Below are 14,616 nucleotides of genomic sequence, written 5' to 3'. Positions count from 1 at the left end.
CAGTCAAATAAGACAAAATGGGCTAACTTTTATGTATGAGATAACAGCTGGTTCCTGTTGTGGATTTAATTGTCCCAGACTGAATATTTAAAAGCAAACACACACAACTTCAGTCTCTATGTGATCTAGACCTTCCGGGCGCATTCAGCACTACTTCAGGGCTGGAGGGAATTATGGGTCACACGCTCAGATTGATCACATTTGCCTTCAAACTCCTCCATCCCGTTTTCATCTAGCAGATCAAAGCTAAACAAGAAGACCTCAAAAATATGTGCCCTTTAAATGTAAAATCTATTTCTGCATGAAAATGCTTCTAATTTTAGATTATGCGTCGATCGCCATAAAGCATTTTAGAGGTTGGAACCACATTTTAACAATGAAAGGCTTCTGCTGACTGGGGCTCATCTACTATAAAGGCATTACAGCTTTGTAGAATAACCTCTCTAGAATAAATCAAAAACAGGAGAATGATGTTAAATAACAAAGGGGACACATCGAACCACAGTGTGAACATCATAAAACACCCTTAGATCATAGGCGCAACTGTGAGTGCGTGCGTGCGTGCGTATTCTCACCTCAGCTGGGGAGCCCTTCTCTACAGTTTTGATGATTGGGACTCTGTTCCTCTCTTCCAGTGTAAAGCCGTAGCCTCCATCACTGGGCCTTATCTGAAGAAAAAAAAAAGTCTCCCATCAGTAAAATCCCAAGCCAGCAGACCGAGACATTTTCACAGAGCACAAACACACACACACACACCAGATACAGATACTGGTAAAGACAGTAGCCGCGGTAGTATTTGCTCACTTAAAAAAGAATGCTTACTGAGGTTTGAAATGGACTTTTGCAGTGTTATGACTTACTTCTCACAGCTGTGTGCTTCTTAATGATTTACAGTGCCTCCGGTTTCTTGTGTGGGTATGTTATGGTAAAGTCATTGTAAGTAATACCACAGGTGCGTGCTCACCAGGAGAGACTTGGAGATGACGTTCTCAACTATTTTCAGGTCGTGCTTCATAGGTTTGTGTTTGGTGTTGGAGCCCTCCATCTCCTCATCAGCGAAGAAACGAAACAACAAGGGCTCGTCCTTGAATTCACTCTTTTCCAGCACTGAAGGAAACAACAACAAATTCATGGATGACTAAATGACAGAAAAAGAAACAACTTAAACGAGTGCTAAATAATCATACACCAAGCAAATAGACATTTCTATAAATCTATTCCAGGTGAGCATCGGTTTCCATTTAAACAGTATGACAATCAATAAACAGACTCCCTCACAGCAAACATTAAGTCTGCATTCAAATTGTATTATACAGAAACATGGCTTGCACGTTTGTTGGTAATGTGTAGTATGCATCCTTTAACTGTGAGAATTCAAAGTATGTTGTAGTTCAATGACCGAGACTGCCGACTGATGGTTTATTGAAAACTTGACTCTCAGGAATTCATTTCTTTTTTTGGACACAGGGAATATGGGCAACTGTTGCACATAATTAAAAGGTATTAAAATGATCAATCAAGCCCTTTTTTAAGTTTGAAGATAAGGTTTAAATATTATAAGTGCCAAATCAAGCAAGCCCAAACACTTAAACACATATGCAGCCATGAATCCCAATATGCACAAATCATAGAAATAGAATGTGAGTAGAACAGACATTCCCATTCAAATCAACATAGGATGGTCGAAGCAGCCCAAAATTTGTAAGTGTACGGTATCTGTGCACCGTCTGTTGCCTTGTTGCTAGAAAGGATTTGGGGATTACTTGATTTAATTGCTTCGCATTTCATACATTGGTCAGTCATCAATGTGTATTCATTGAATTAATTTGTATAAATTAAAGATCAGGCAAAATGGGGTTCTCAAACTAGTGAGTGTGACAAACTTTATGGCTCCACTGACGTGTGTTGTCACCATAACAACCAACAATAGTTTTCTCTAGAACTCGTCAAATGACCGTAGCAGTTCAATGTCCATTATACTCCCATTCTATTTCTATGGCACAAACACACACCGTGAGAGTAAGTGGCAAGATATCACTTTTGATTGAACCCAGTCTCCATGGCAACATAATGCCCTCACCAAGACTTAATTTGGAAATTAAAAATAAACCTGAGGGGGGAAATACAGAATTCCCCTCTAACATTCTCTCACTTCATTGCCCTCAGAATTAGATATAGTGCCAATAGGTTTAATAGCTACAACGTCAGGCCAAATAACGTACTGTCACGCATAGCAAAATTGCCCTGAAGGCTGTGGAAGTGAAAGGACATTTAATGGCTGAGACTGTTATGTTCCATAGATGTACTGGTAATATGTACAGTGAGGCTTGAACTGTGGGTAGTTTGGAGCACTTACATCATGGAGGTACAAGGAGGCACACTGTGACTCATACTGTAGTGTGTATGATGTGGACTTTGGCATGAGGCAAGAGCAGAGTTAGAAAAAAAAAAAATCTGACTCCCATAAACAAACTCTCACCATGGCTACGGACCATTTTGCACTTAAACTTGTAAACATCCATGTGTTATCTGCCAAGTTCTCACAGCTAAGGCAAACCATGCATGTACCATGCACTCAGTTACTTAATTCAGATGCACACAAGTATGCATGAAGTTAATGATAGGGCTATGACTGTATTCATGCATACTAACCACACACACACACGCACACATACAAATTCATTCACTGGATTGGAAAAAAAAGTTTTATTCCTGTAGCGTGTCAAAGGGATTATAAGTAGAAATGGAAAGAGAACAAGAGTGGTTGTGTTCTAAAACAGGATTCTAAATGCCAGGCGCCCTCTGTGTGGTTTCTCCAAAGCATTCAACTCTCATTTAGCCAGTGATGGAGAGGATTCCACGGTTTGTGAACAGTAGGATCGGAACTTTTTTTTTGTTTGTTTTTTTGGTCTGTTGAAATCCTCAGCAGTGAAAAGTGCTGTACCGTGATGCATGAAGCCATTGTCGCAAAGCTCCACCCCAAGGATCAACGCTTCTTCCCTGGCTCTGCAGTCTCCCTGCACCAGAAGACACAAGAAAGAGAAAGAGTGGATGCAGTGGAGACAGGTTTAAGCATAAAGAGAAGAAAGTGAATGAGTCAAGGGAAAGAAGAGAAAGGGAAACAGAACAAAGGACATTGTATGTTAAGAGAGCAGCAGTCAAAATGTCACATTCACACTCCCTCTTTGTTCCTGCATCCAAAAGCCCAGAGGCCAGCAGAGCCACTCCAAACTCCAACTAGAACACAGCCAAAATCATGTCTAGACAGCCTGGTATGACAGCGCTTGAAGTCCCACTGAAGGAGTGAGAGCTATTCCGCTGGCCTGGGTCAAACACATTCATATGCACTACCACACACACTTATAAGCGCATACAAACATGTGATGTCTGCCATTGATTCTGTGGTGGTGGCCATATACATTTCATTTCTTTGTTGTCATCCTGGACAAGACTATCAATCTGTCAACCTCAAAGCTTCCTGTCAAAGTCAATAAAGCTCAGCTGTCGAATCAATTCCACTTCTCTTACTTCGTTTCCTTTTGGCTCTGCTGAGAGCCTCAAGCCTGATGGCAAGATAACACTTTGTTGTCTGCACATTCGAAGTGAGCTGCAAAACTACATATATAAGAATTAAACGGATGTGTTTCAAGTTATGTAATAATTCAGAATAAACATGTAAAACAAAGTTAACACTTTGCTTTGAATCATTCATTTGGACAAACTTTGTATGTTTGTACACTAGATGATCATATATACGTCCACTGAAGGTATTATGTAGGATAATGTCAAGTAAGAGGGTGATTATTGTGAATGAAACACCTTTAGAGGTCCTACATTATCCTGTGTGTTTAATTTGCAATAATCACCCGCTGACTCTACATTATCCCAATTATTATATAACTACTTACTTGAGAAATACTGATTTCTAAAATTATTATATTTATTAAAAACTGTTATTTTGAAACACCAGACCGTAGAATGCCGCAAATGACCAATCAGAATTGAGTATTAAACAAAGCCAGGTAATAAATGATAATATTACTCTTCCATTACTGTGTATGAACTAAATAAGGGTTTACCTGTGCAATAAGCCAGTCTATGAGCTTGTTGGCCATCACCACTGATTTGTAGGTCCGCAAATGGTAGTCCTTATCCCTGGATGGGCAGGAAAACAGAAGATGTCATAAGCAGGAAAACTAAATTGTACCTTCAGACATGGACTGTGCTATGCTACTATTCAACTCTGTGATTCACTTTAACTGTGATAAACTCTGATGGTGAACAACATGATGTAGTCATTCCTTAGTTTATTTAAACACAAATAGCAATGGAGCCTAAAAGAGGGCTAATAATTCCCACTGTCAGCAAGGCTTGGTCGCTTTCAAGCGCTGGCAGTTGCATCATAAATCTGAGTGAGTTTCTGACAATTGTTGACAGCAAAACAGCATTCCTCAGAGCATGGCTGGTAACGGCCCCCGCGGTGTTTGGCCCCGGGATGCCCCTCTGTCAGTCTAGTGTGGCTGTTCTCACTGTTAAGCCACACTGCCGCACAGACCCAGAGAATGCCGTCTGAAATGGAGCCTTGACTTTTCCCATGAACACAGGGGCCTCCCCGGGGACACGCAGGGGCCGAGCTGCAGGCCGGGAAAGTCCAGAACCACCGTGACTCACACCACTCCACCACATGCAAACACTCACTCAGACACACATGCCTCCACACACACAGTTCAGGCAAGTCAATCATGACATGTGGCCAAAGTTAAAGTTCAATCTCAGCTGTCTGGAGCTGTTCAGAATGTGAAGCGTGAGAGGCCGAACGCTGCCCCGTTTCCTCCACAATGGAACATTCTGTTGTGTAACTGTATTCAACAGCCTGGGTTCCCTGATGAGGACGGTATAGCTGGTATTAGCCGATGAGGCACGTCACCCTGCCGCCCCATGCATACCACTTGGACCAGAAGAGGCAAGAGTAACCCTGTTTTTTCCCTGAATGGGATACCAGAGAAAGAGGGATTGGGGCTACAGCAGCTGGTGCACAGTGAGGCTGTCAGAGTGAAAAATGGGGTCCAAACAGGTCCAGTGGGCGGCCATATGCCCGGCAAGAGGAAACAGCAGTTTGAGAAGTAGCAGAGAGAAAGGTCAGAGAGGTGATTTTTAACTTGCTGTCCAAAGAGGAAAGCTTGCCTTGACATTTTGGTTAATGGATGATGAAGGCAAACGTTGCATTTTCAAAGCTTTCTTTGGAACATATTATGCAGGGGATGCTGAAAGTTCAAGACTTAATCAGTCATTCCAGTCCAGATAAATTACTGAAGTACAGTGCACCAAATTTTGTTTTAGAAACCCTTCACATGTGCCCATAAATATTGACTTTCTGGAGGACTCCTCAGCATAATTAATAAAACTTGTCAATATTTATCAGACGCTGAACTGAAATGCCAGTGACCTTTGCTGTATTGTGTGCATTTGCAGTCTCTCTGTGCTCATATTAGTCTGTACTGGACATTTCATACCGTGCAATCAGATTCCCTGAAGTGTTCTTGTGTGGAAAACAGGGCATTGGGGGGTGGGCAGGCAAAGAAGGCCCTCCCCCCGTCCCTTCGTCTCTCTTGCTTTGCCAGGAAATTGTACCTAATTAGGCAGGGGGCGGTTACTCCAATTAAACTCTGTCCATCCCAGGCCCTGTGATGCATTGTACTGGGCTCTCAACGGGAATGCATAGCACAGATATGCTGGCTAACGACACGCACGCACGCACGCACGCACGCACGCACGCACGCACGCACGCACACACGCACACACGCACACACGCACACACGCACACACGCACACACGCACACACGCACACACGCACACACGCACACACACACACACACACACACACACACACACACACACACACACACACACACACACACACACACACACACACACACACACACACACACACACACACACACACACACACACACACACACACACACACACTTTGAACAGTTGGATCAAACAGAAATACGGAGAGGCTTCTGCTGGAATACATGCAGGATCAGCGTGCCCCTTCCAGCTATGGCACAGTTTTATTGGTGTGAAATTAAAGCTTTTCTTCAGGCCATTTGAAATCCAGCATAAACAGGCAACCTTGATGCAGTGCTTTGCAGTAAAACGCATTAGCAGCCTGCTCCTCAGACACTGTTCAAATGGAGTTTAAAAAAAAAACAACACCACAGAATGCCAACACATGTCAGAAATTTACTCCTTCTAAATGAGATTGCTCCACTTCTAACTCTGTTAGACGAAGGGGATGTTTCATCAAATGTGCCAAAATTGCTAAAAAAACAAAACAAAAACAAACTAAAACACCTGTTTCACATTTAGATTTAAGTGACTATTTTATAGGGATGCTGGATTATTTTGCTTTCACATGTTTACACTAATTATCTACGATTAGATGACTAACTGGGAGCTTACTTTTATCAATGTCTGAATAAAATGTAATGGTAGAAAACTCATTCAGATTTAGTACTGAAACTTTGAAAGCAACAACGCTGAACTTCAGGTATAAGGGCGTGATCAGTAGTTAGGATTGCTCACAACTACTATTTCAAGAATGAGACCTTTAGCTTTTAAATGCTGGAAATGCACGCTCAAAAGCACCAAGCCAGTTTCATCACAATGCCGTTTATCTGTGTCCCACATGAACCCAGACTACTTAGAACATCCGACGGACTCAATCTTCTTCGCCACATCTGTGTTTTGAGAGCGGGCAGATAAAACCTGCCAAGCTCGATCACCCACAGGCCCCGCAGCACTCCATTGCCATCTGTGCCAACTCCTCTTAAGTCGGTTCCTCTTTAAAAACAATGAGCTCATAGTTTACCGTGAAATTTTCTCTCTTCCACTCTGGATGATTTGTTGTGGAGCTATTTTTAGAAGCAAGAGCCAGATGCTAAGCTACCGGGGGGCCCCACCTGGCTGGGTTGCGACGGAGTTGGAAAAGAAAATGGCCGCCTACCTGATGACAGGACTGAAGAGGCTGTGAAGACGGCAGAAGAGTCGAACACCCTGAGAGAAGCAAGTGAGGGGATTTTGATTAGGTTCGTGACAGGTGTAATAAATGTGATTCATATTGAATGAGGCTTTACTGTTAAACTGTTACCTTAGATATGACATCGTACATGTCACTTCTGGGATGGTAGGTGCCATCGTCGTAGCGGAAGCGGTACAGTACGGGCTCAGGTTTGAACTGGTGTTTGTCTGTGACTAAAAAGGCAATTCAAAACGTGAGAAGATTTCTGAAAGGAGAAGTGGCAGAATGAAGGGGGCGTGTCTCAAACCCTAAAGGGGGACATTAGTCATTTTGCTTCAAATTTGAAAGTATAAGAGGTTTAAAAACATATTCAGGCCAAGCAGGGCTGCATGGTGAAACAAGCTTTCCAGACAAGAAGAAGACTCAAGCCTCATACAGAGTGGTCACAGATAACACAGCTGCTCAGAGCTCCCTGCGCCTCTTGCTTTAGGGGACTTTGTCGATGGCCCTCCAAAACAGTAATAACAGTTGGCTCTATATTCTTTGCTGCAGCCGTGCGGGTTCCATTAAAGGTTTTTATGAAAAGATATTCTATCGTTTCTTACATGGGCACTTCTGACAGCACTGTGAGAGAGAGCTCAAGGGGCCCCGCAAGTTATTCCTCTCTGTCAGTAAAGGCTCTAAAGACCAATCTCATTTCTCTGTGAGGAAGCAATAAAGACCCCCCGAGTGATTTAAGATACAACTTGGCCTGGGGCCGTACTCTTTTGAGGAAAAAATATGTATATATATATATATATACATGCAGAGCAGTGCGCACCACTTAGTGTGAATGCCATGCATTAGCAAGCTTAAGCCTCATGCACCAAATACACTTGTTACCCAAAGCCACTGAGCAAATATTACACAAACATTACGGGAAGAAGAGATTAACATTTATAATCCGTTACCTAAACATTGTCTTCAAGGGAGTGTTTAAAAGGGACACCTGCTAAGACATAAATAAGACAGCTGCATTTGCGTTGTAGGCTCAAGCCAAGGAGGGAAAAAATTGTGAAACTGCTTGCTGAATGAGAAACATTCATTGGACATGGAGAGAGGTTAGGTCAGGCAATGACAGGCTTTTGTACGGTATGCTCTACACTGTGCAGCAAAAAGTATATTAGACTATGGTAAATTTAGTTACAGATATGAAACAGCAAATGATGATAAAGCAGGTCTGAATGGGATAAAATACGGGAGAAAATTGCGAGATCTAACTAACCATGGTGGATGATGCCATTCTCCAGCAGAGCTTGACCCAGGTGAACCCCTTCCTCCGGGTTGCCAGTCTCACCGATTTCCATGAGCCAAGATACAAACTCACTGGGGACACACAAAAGACAATGTTGATATGATAAAAGGCACATACTCACTCAAGGTTAACAAGAAACTTACGCAAAATCTGCCCCGGGGGTCCATAAAGGAGTGGAAAGAGCTTTGATTTACGCTTGATAATTCGTAAATTGGAAAAAAGTGGTGGCATTTGCCATCATTACAGAGTCTCTACAGCTTCTTACAAACAATGTTTACTCTACATTCATGCAACTATGGCAACAAACACTATCTTGTTGAAGAGGGAGATTTTATTTATTGCTGGGGGCCACATCTAACATCCAGCAGGATTTACTTTGTGTTTTGTCGAGATTAACTTTATTTATTTAGTTTAATTTTTTATTTATACGTTGTAACACGATGAAATCAGGACAATTTAATTGGATCCTGGGAAGTTCATGATGGAGAATGCAAGATATGTTTTGCTCTGCATCATTTACAACTGGAAACAGAGGAAACAAACCAACCGCCAGATCAACAAACAGCATCCGTTATTCCAAGGGCACAAATGAGCTAAATGGGATAATTATCCATCATTTTTTGAGAGCGAGAGAGAAAAAGAGTGAGCGACAAGAGAAAGAGAGAGAGGACAACATGAAGAAACAGAAAGAGGGTTGAGGACAAGCAGAGTGGCAGTAGCTCATCCAATTACATCCTTGATGGCCTGTCTCCCTGTAAAAGACAAACAAACATGGCCAGTAGCACCACTCAAATTACGTGGTATTCACTTCCAGGCCATGGCGAAGGTGGTCTGGTGTCAGCGTCGTGCCAACAGTGGCAATTAAAAGTGTTTTCAGAGAAACAACTGACCAAACAACCCACCTCCGTCAATCTTTAACCACTCATCCTTGGCGTCTTTTCTCTCCCCAACAGACCACAGGGGAAAAGCACAAGCCTGTAACAACGCCAATTTAGTCAACCTCTTTACCTTAACCATGGAAGCAAAAACACTCTGAAAGTTTGGATTTTGCAGTTCTCATGGTCTCGGGCAGATGCGGGTCACATTTGCAATAAATAGTTCCATGCGACTACAATCTACATTTCACGTAATTGAATCCTAAAGTATTTTGTCAATGAACTTCTGATCTATGGATTCTTTTATGAGAAGAAAATGTTCTGCAAAAGCTAGAAATGTTATTGGTTATTTAGAGTTAAATGAGAAGATGAATACCACTCAGCTGTATTCTTAAAATTAAGCTACAGCCAGTAGCCGGTTAGCTTATTTTATCATGAAGATTGGAAACAGCTACCCTGATCCTCCAAACAGAACGTTTCCCATCAGATCCAAATAAATTGGACTTTAACAATGTCATGTCATGTTTGGGGGATGTTTTCTGCAGCAGGAGTTGGGCCTCTTGTGCAGCTACATGGCAGGGTGAATGCAAATGTTTATGTGAACCTCCTACGTCGACTGCAATCAGCCCGTGATTTTCATGCAAGACAATGCAACTATGGCAACATTTGTCACACTGCAAAACGGGTTAAACAGTTCCTTGAAGCCAAGAATATTGAAACAATGAAATGGCCAGCCCAGAGTCCGGATCTAAACCCCATAGAGAATCTCTGGAAAATCCTCTGCGACAAAGTAAGAAGAAGGCCAAGAAACCCACTACAGATACCAAACTGTGGAAGAGACTGCAAGGAGAATGGACCAAGATCAAACCAGAGCAGTGTGAGAAACTAGTGATGTCCTGTGGGCGCATATGTGCCGAAGTCATTCCAAGCTGTGGCCTCTACACTTCCTGTTCATTTTTGAATCCTAGAGAAGAAAACATTGTTGAAATCTTCTCTTCTGACACAATGGTTACTGTTCTCCAATTCAGTTTTTTCACAAAATAAAAGTTTTTGTTGAAGTGCCTTTGTTATTTAAAAAACATGCAAGTACAGCAGTGGTTTAGCCACAGCTGATATTCTATCAAATTCTGAACAATAAAAAATAACAATATTTAAGTATTAATAATTTGTTCTCTGATTTGATCTCCAGTATGTATATCCCTGTTCTACTAGGAAATCTTGTCGATATCCATATAGAGCAAAAGCAGCAGTCTTTCTATTCAGCATGTGTGTGTGCTGAGTAAGCACACACACATGCTGAATTCCCAGTAATGATAAAAAGAAAGAACAGAGGCTGACAAAGACAAAGGGCATTTCTTACAGAACGTCTAACCTTTTCATTGAGCTCTGAAAGGGCTTTTCATCAACATCTATCACAACGAGCAGACACTATTGTCTATCATGTGCAGAAAACACGCACACTTTATATCGCTTTTGTTTTTCTGTTTATTCCAGGTTTAAAATTGGATGAAAACTGCAAGCTAGGTGGCTATCACACACATTTTCTTTGATGAATTACACTGGCACAGGAACCAAACCACAAATGCGATTGTACCACTTTAAGGGGAGGGGTTCGAAATCCAAAAATAGCCTTTGGCTTTAAAAAAAAAAAATCAAAAAAGAGAAAGAAGAGGCGTAGAAAGAGAATAAAAGGCAAAGCATTTCACAATGGAAGGAGTTGGCGGAGTTGAACCCATAGGCAATGTGGCTTTCATCAGAGACAAGAGACATACCATGCTGGTTCCAATTCCCCAATTACGCCTACATGTAATCGTCTCCATAGTCATCTCAGACAGGGGAAGTACAGAGGGGCTGGAGAGGTCTTTTCACCCACAAGTGGTCATCCAGGTGTTGCCAAGTTGTTTATAGAGGGATAGGTTTCCAAAAGGAGCTTCCCTGAGCTGCTTTCTCACCATATGATCTCTTCAGACTCAACGAGGTGCCCACATATGACCAATGTTTGATCGTTTTAATCTTTTTAGCTGACAGATCCATTCCTCCTCCAGACCACGAGGGATCTGGTGTTGTCTGAACAGACCAAAGGAGAAAGTAACTCCTCATTCCAAACCACCATGCGATGTAACACGGCCACAACTATGCCCAATTGGACTTTTTTTTTCCCCCTCTCTCCAATGCTTTTAAAAATAACCACGATTTTTAAACTGGCTGTCTAAACCCAGTCAAAACATTTCTGTAAAAAATTCTAACAAATGGAAAACATGAAAAGTAGTTTATAAGGCAAATTTGTGATGATGATGATTTCAAGAGTCAAGATAGGAGCAAAGTTGAAATAAAATCCAGCTCACACGGTCTCAAATAGATTATTTTATTTTCAACCCTGTTTAAATTGTATAGTGTCACTATATTAAAAAAACTGTCACATAGAATGTTCTTTTTCATACATGGAGAGCTCTTGGGCTGCAGCCAAATGTTCGTAGAGTTTATTATCCTGATCCAGCTTTGTCACCTTTTAAGTCTCACAATGTGTCCGTGGGAAGAATGGGCATGAGAATTGAATACGAGGTGTGATATCCAGCAGGTAGTTTGAGGATCACACAGCTCTGGTTCTCACGCACATCCGTGATCAGAGTTATAGTCCATGCCTGCTTCATATTGACTTTTGCTCTAACAAAATTCTAATTCTTCAAAGAGTATCTCTGGACAGGATTAAACACTGAGCCAACTCAGTTCAAACTAACTTTTTTACTCATTTACTTGCATGAAGACCTGGCAAGCCGATATGACAGCAACACTTCTACATCTTATATGATGAAAGCTAAAATACGGAAACTGGGGGAATCAACTCATGCATACTTAAAATAGCTCAAGGACAGCATTTTGAGAAAAGCACCCTTAACAGTAAATGCTTTCACCTATCAGAAAATGGAGGCGAGATAGACATGTTTAGACTCATTAAAAACAAACATGGGAAGAACACTGACATAGTTGTCAAAAGTCAAGGACGCCAAAAAACAAAAAGGCACACACTCACACAGCTGCTCTCTGGCATAATGGGCCCTCTACTGCAGTAACCTCATGGATTCCACAGCAGAGAGCTTATTGTAATCTAACATGGGCGAGGGAGAACGCGGGCAGTCAGCTGAGCAGCACAGGGATATCTCCCTGTGATTTATGACTGGCATTCAATGGCCGATCCGTCCCCAGACACCACACCAATAATCCCTAAATAAGATTCATGGGCTAAATCGGACTGGATTTGATTTTCCCATGACTGAGACTGCAGATATACATAACACACAGTCTCTGAACAAAAAAGCATCCATGCTTTCTTCCTCACAGCTGCTGTCTTTGGAAAGTCTCGCCAATTAAAAAAATTACAGCACAAATGTAGACACTGAACTGTTACAAAAGTGTGCTGTGTAATGTGCTCTGAAGATAATATAATAACTAATATTATTGACCTATCACTGTACAAGGCCCCTCTCCCTACTTTTCATCTAATATAAAGACCTTTCCCCCGCTGTGGGACTAATAAAGGATTATCTTTTCTTTACATCCGAAAATACACAGAATTACATATTCATTCTGGTTTATCTAACGACACAGTCATCCACTGTGACATTCACATACTCCCTCACAGTCACAGAGCTCACGCCGATGTGACAGAGAGGAAACGATGAGGGTGAGGAAACCATGTGGAAATGAACACTGCAGCTTCCTCACCGGAACAACAACCCCAAGGTTAGCGAGGTGAGTGATGAGAATCTTACCTTCCCAGGAAACACTTGGGGAAGGTGGTGAGCTTGCGTTTGCGGTCCTTAATGAGGTTTCCCTTGGTCATGAGATGGTAGAGCTTCTCTCCCTTCTCTGACACCATCACCCACGTATCCTGCTCCATGCCGAGCCTCAGACCTATGCAGCACAGGGAGGGAGGGAGGCAGGGTGCAAAAAAAAGCATGTCAATATCATGGCATTTATAATCTTTGCATTCAGCTCCCAGACTAGATGGGGCATCAATTACTAGCTGGAGAAGGTTAATGTCTCCTAATTTCACAAGGTGATTAGCAGTGCCTTTCGGTGTTTGTGCTAAAAGTCTCCGGCAGCACAAATGACTGACAGCATGAAGAGTTTATCGTACACAATCTCAAAATGTGAAAATAGAAACAGAAAATATCCCTGTAGGAAAAACAACCTGCTAATCTGTTTTAACACCCTTTAATGTGTTACCAAAGACACACACAATATTATGGCATCACTCTTTGATTCAGATCCCACATTTAATCAGGGCTGATTAGGGATTTACTCCCTATTTTCACTATTCCGGTTAAATTGTTCTTTATTGATTTACCCAAACACCACATATATACTCAGCTATTTGATTCAAGACAGATGTTGAGAAGAAGAAATCAAAGGGGAAATGAGTTTCCCTAACTTACTGACCCCCTCCCTGATACTAAATACGCTAAAGCATCTTCTTACTTTTCCTCCGTTCCCTCTCTTTCATGATGGCCTCCAGCCACTCCTGCTTCTCCTCCGGGGTCTTGGCCATGCAGACGAACCACTTGTTCTTGGCCGTGTTGTGGATCTTCCAGCCGTTGTTTACTATGTTCCCACTGCTGTGGTAGTCAGCTGTAACACAGACACGAGTTTCACTTCACTAGTTTTTTTTTTATCAAGGTCCTCTCCTCACGAGGGTCGGAAAAACGCAAATCCACCGTTTTGACTCACTGAGGAACAGAGTAGTGTGAAGGAGAGGGCCATCAATCAGTGGTCAAACTGATCGTGACACTGTAAACGGAGCTGACGGGTTCACGTTAAACAAGGGTTACTGTGAAAACGCAGCAATAAAATCAGACACAACTCCAGTGATAGCAACACTAGGGCTCTTAGGGGTAAGAACAGACCAGAACAGGCAACACATTATCTGATGGATTAAGGCTTTCTTATACAGTAGTGTGGTCTATTTTCCAAAAAAACAACATCCATCATAAAACTATTGAGAATAAAGTACTCTATGTTTGTGCAAAACACTCGCTGTTTACTAATTTTTCCCGGGTCTTGTGCCGGCCCTCGACAGCTCTCTACTGAGTGCTTCATTAATTATGGCTCTTCTCTTTTAATGAGATGAAGGAGGGGACACATATGCTGAAGAATCCATCAGCATTATTTACAACTGAGTGTTTAGAGTACTCCCACGCACGACGATGGCGACTTGTGACTCGCCACCTACGCTCAAATATATACGCTAAGGACGTAAAGAAAACCTGCAGTGAATAGAAATGAACTCTTGACCGTTTGTTGAATCCGTCCCATTATTTCCATCTCTTTGGGAACATTTCAAATGCTTCACTGCCTGACCTCTGATTTTTCTCCTTCTAAAAGGGGTGTAACGAAAAGCAAACCATTACAATCATCAATTA

At 42.0% G+C, this 14,616-nt stretch overlaps 1 protein-coding gene across 1 annotated transcript in view; it reads right to left on the bottom strand.

Moving 5' to 3' along the window:
- The window catches only part of prex2 (phosphatidylinositol-3,4,5-trisphosphate-dependent Rac exchange factor 2), a 95,484-nt gene that overhangs the window by 49,881 nt on the left and 30,987 nt on the right, over positions 1–14,616 (bottom strand). Inside the window, exons 9-17 of the mRNA XM_083936322.1 lie at positions 13,676–13,825; positions 12,967–13,108; positions 8,292–8,392; positions 7,157–7,260; positions 7,013–7,062; positions 4,080–4,155; positions 2,945–3,017; positions 965–1,107; positions 576–668 (exon numbers count right to left, since the gene is read on the bottom strand). Of these exons, the coding sequence (XP_083792448.1) occupies positions 576–668; positions 965–1,107; positions 2,945–3,017; positions 4,080–4,155; positions 7,013–7,062; positions 7,157–7,260; positions 8,292–8,392; positions 12,967–13,108; positions 13,676–13,825 (932 nt within the window). The remainder of the gene's footprint in view (positions 1–575; positions 669–964; positions 1,108–2,944; positions 3,018–4,079; positions 4,156–7,012; positions 7,063–7,156; positions 7,261–8,291; positions 8,393–12,966; positions 13,109–13,675; positions 13,826–14,616) is intronic.

The sequence above is a fragment of the Echiichthys vipera genome, assembly GCF_963691815.1.
Source record: "Echiichthys vipera genome assembly, chromosome: 21".
Taxonomy (NCBI): Eukaryota; Metazoa; Chordata; class Actinopteri; order Perciformes; family Trachinidae; genus Echiichthys; species Echiichthys vipera.
Note: the sequence above shows the minus strand (reverse complement) of the source record. Positions and strands in the feature narration are given on the sequence as shown.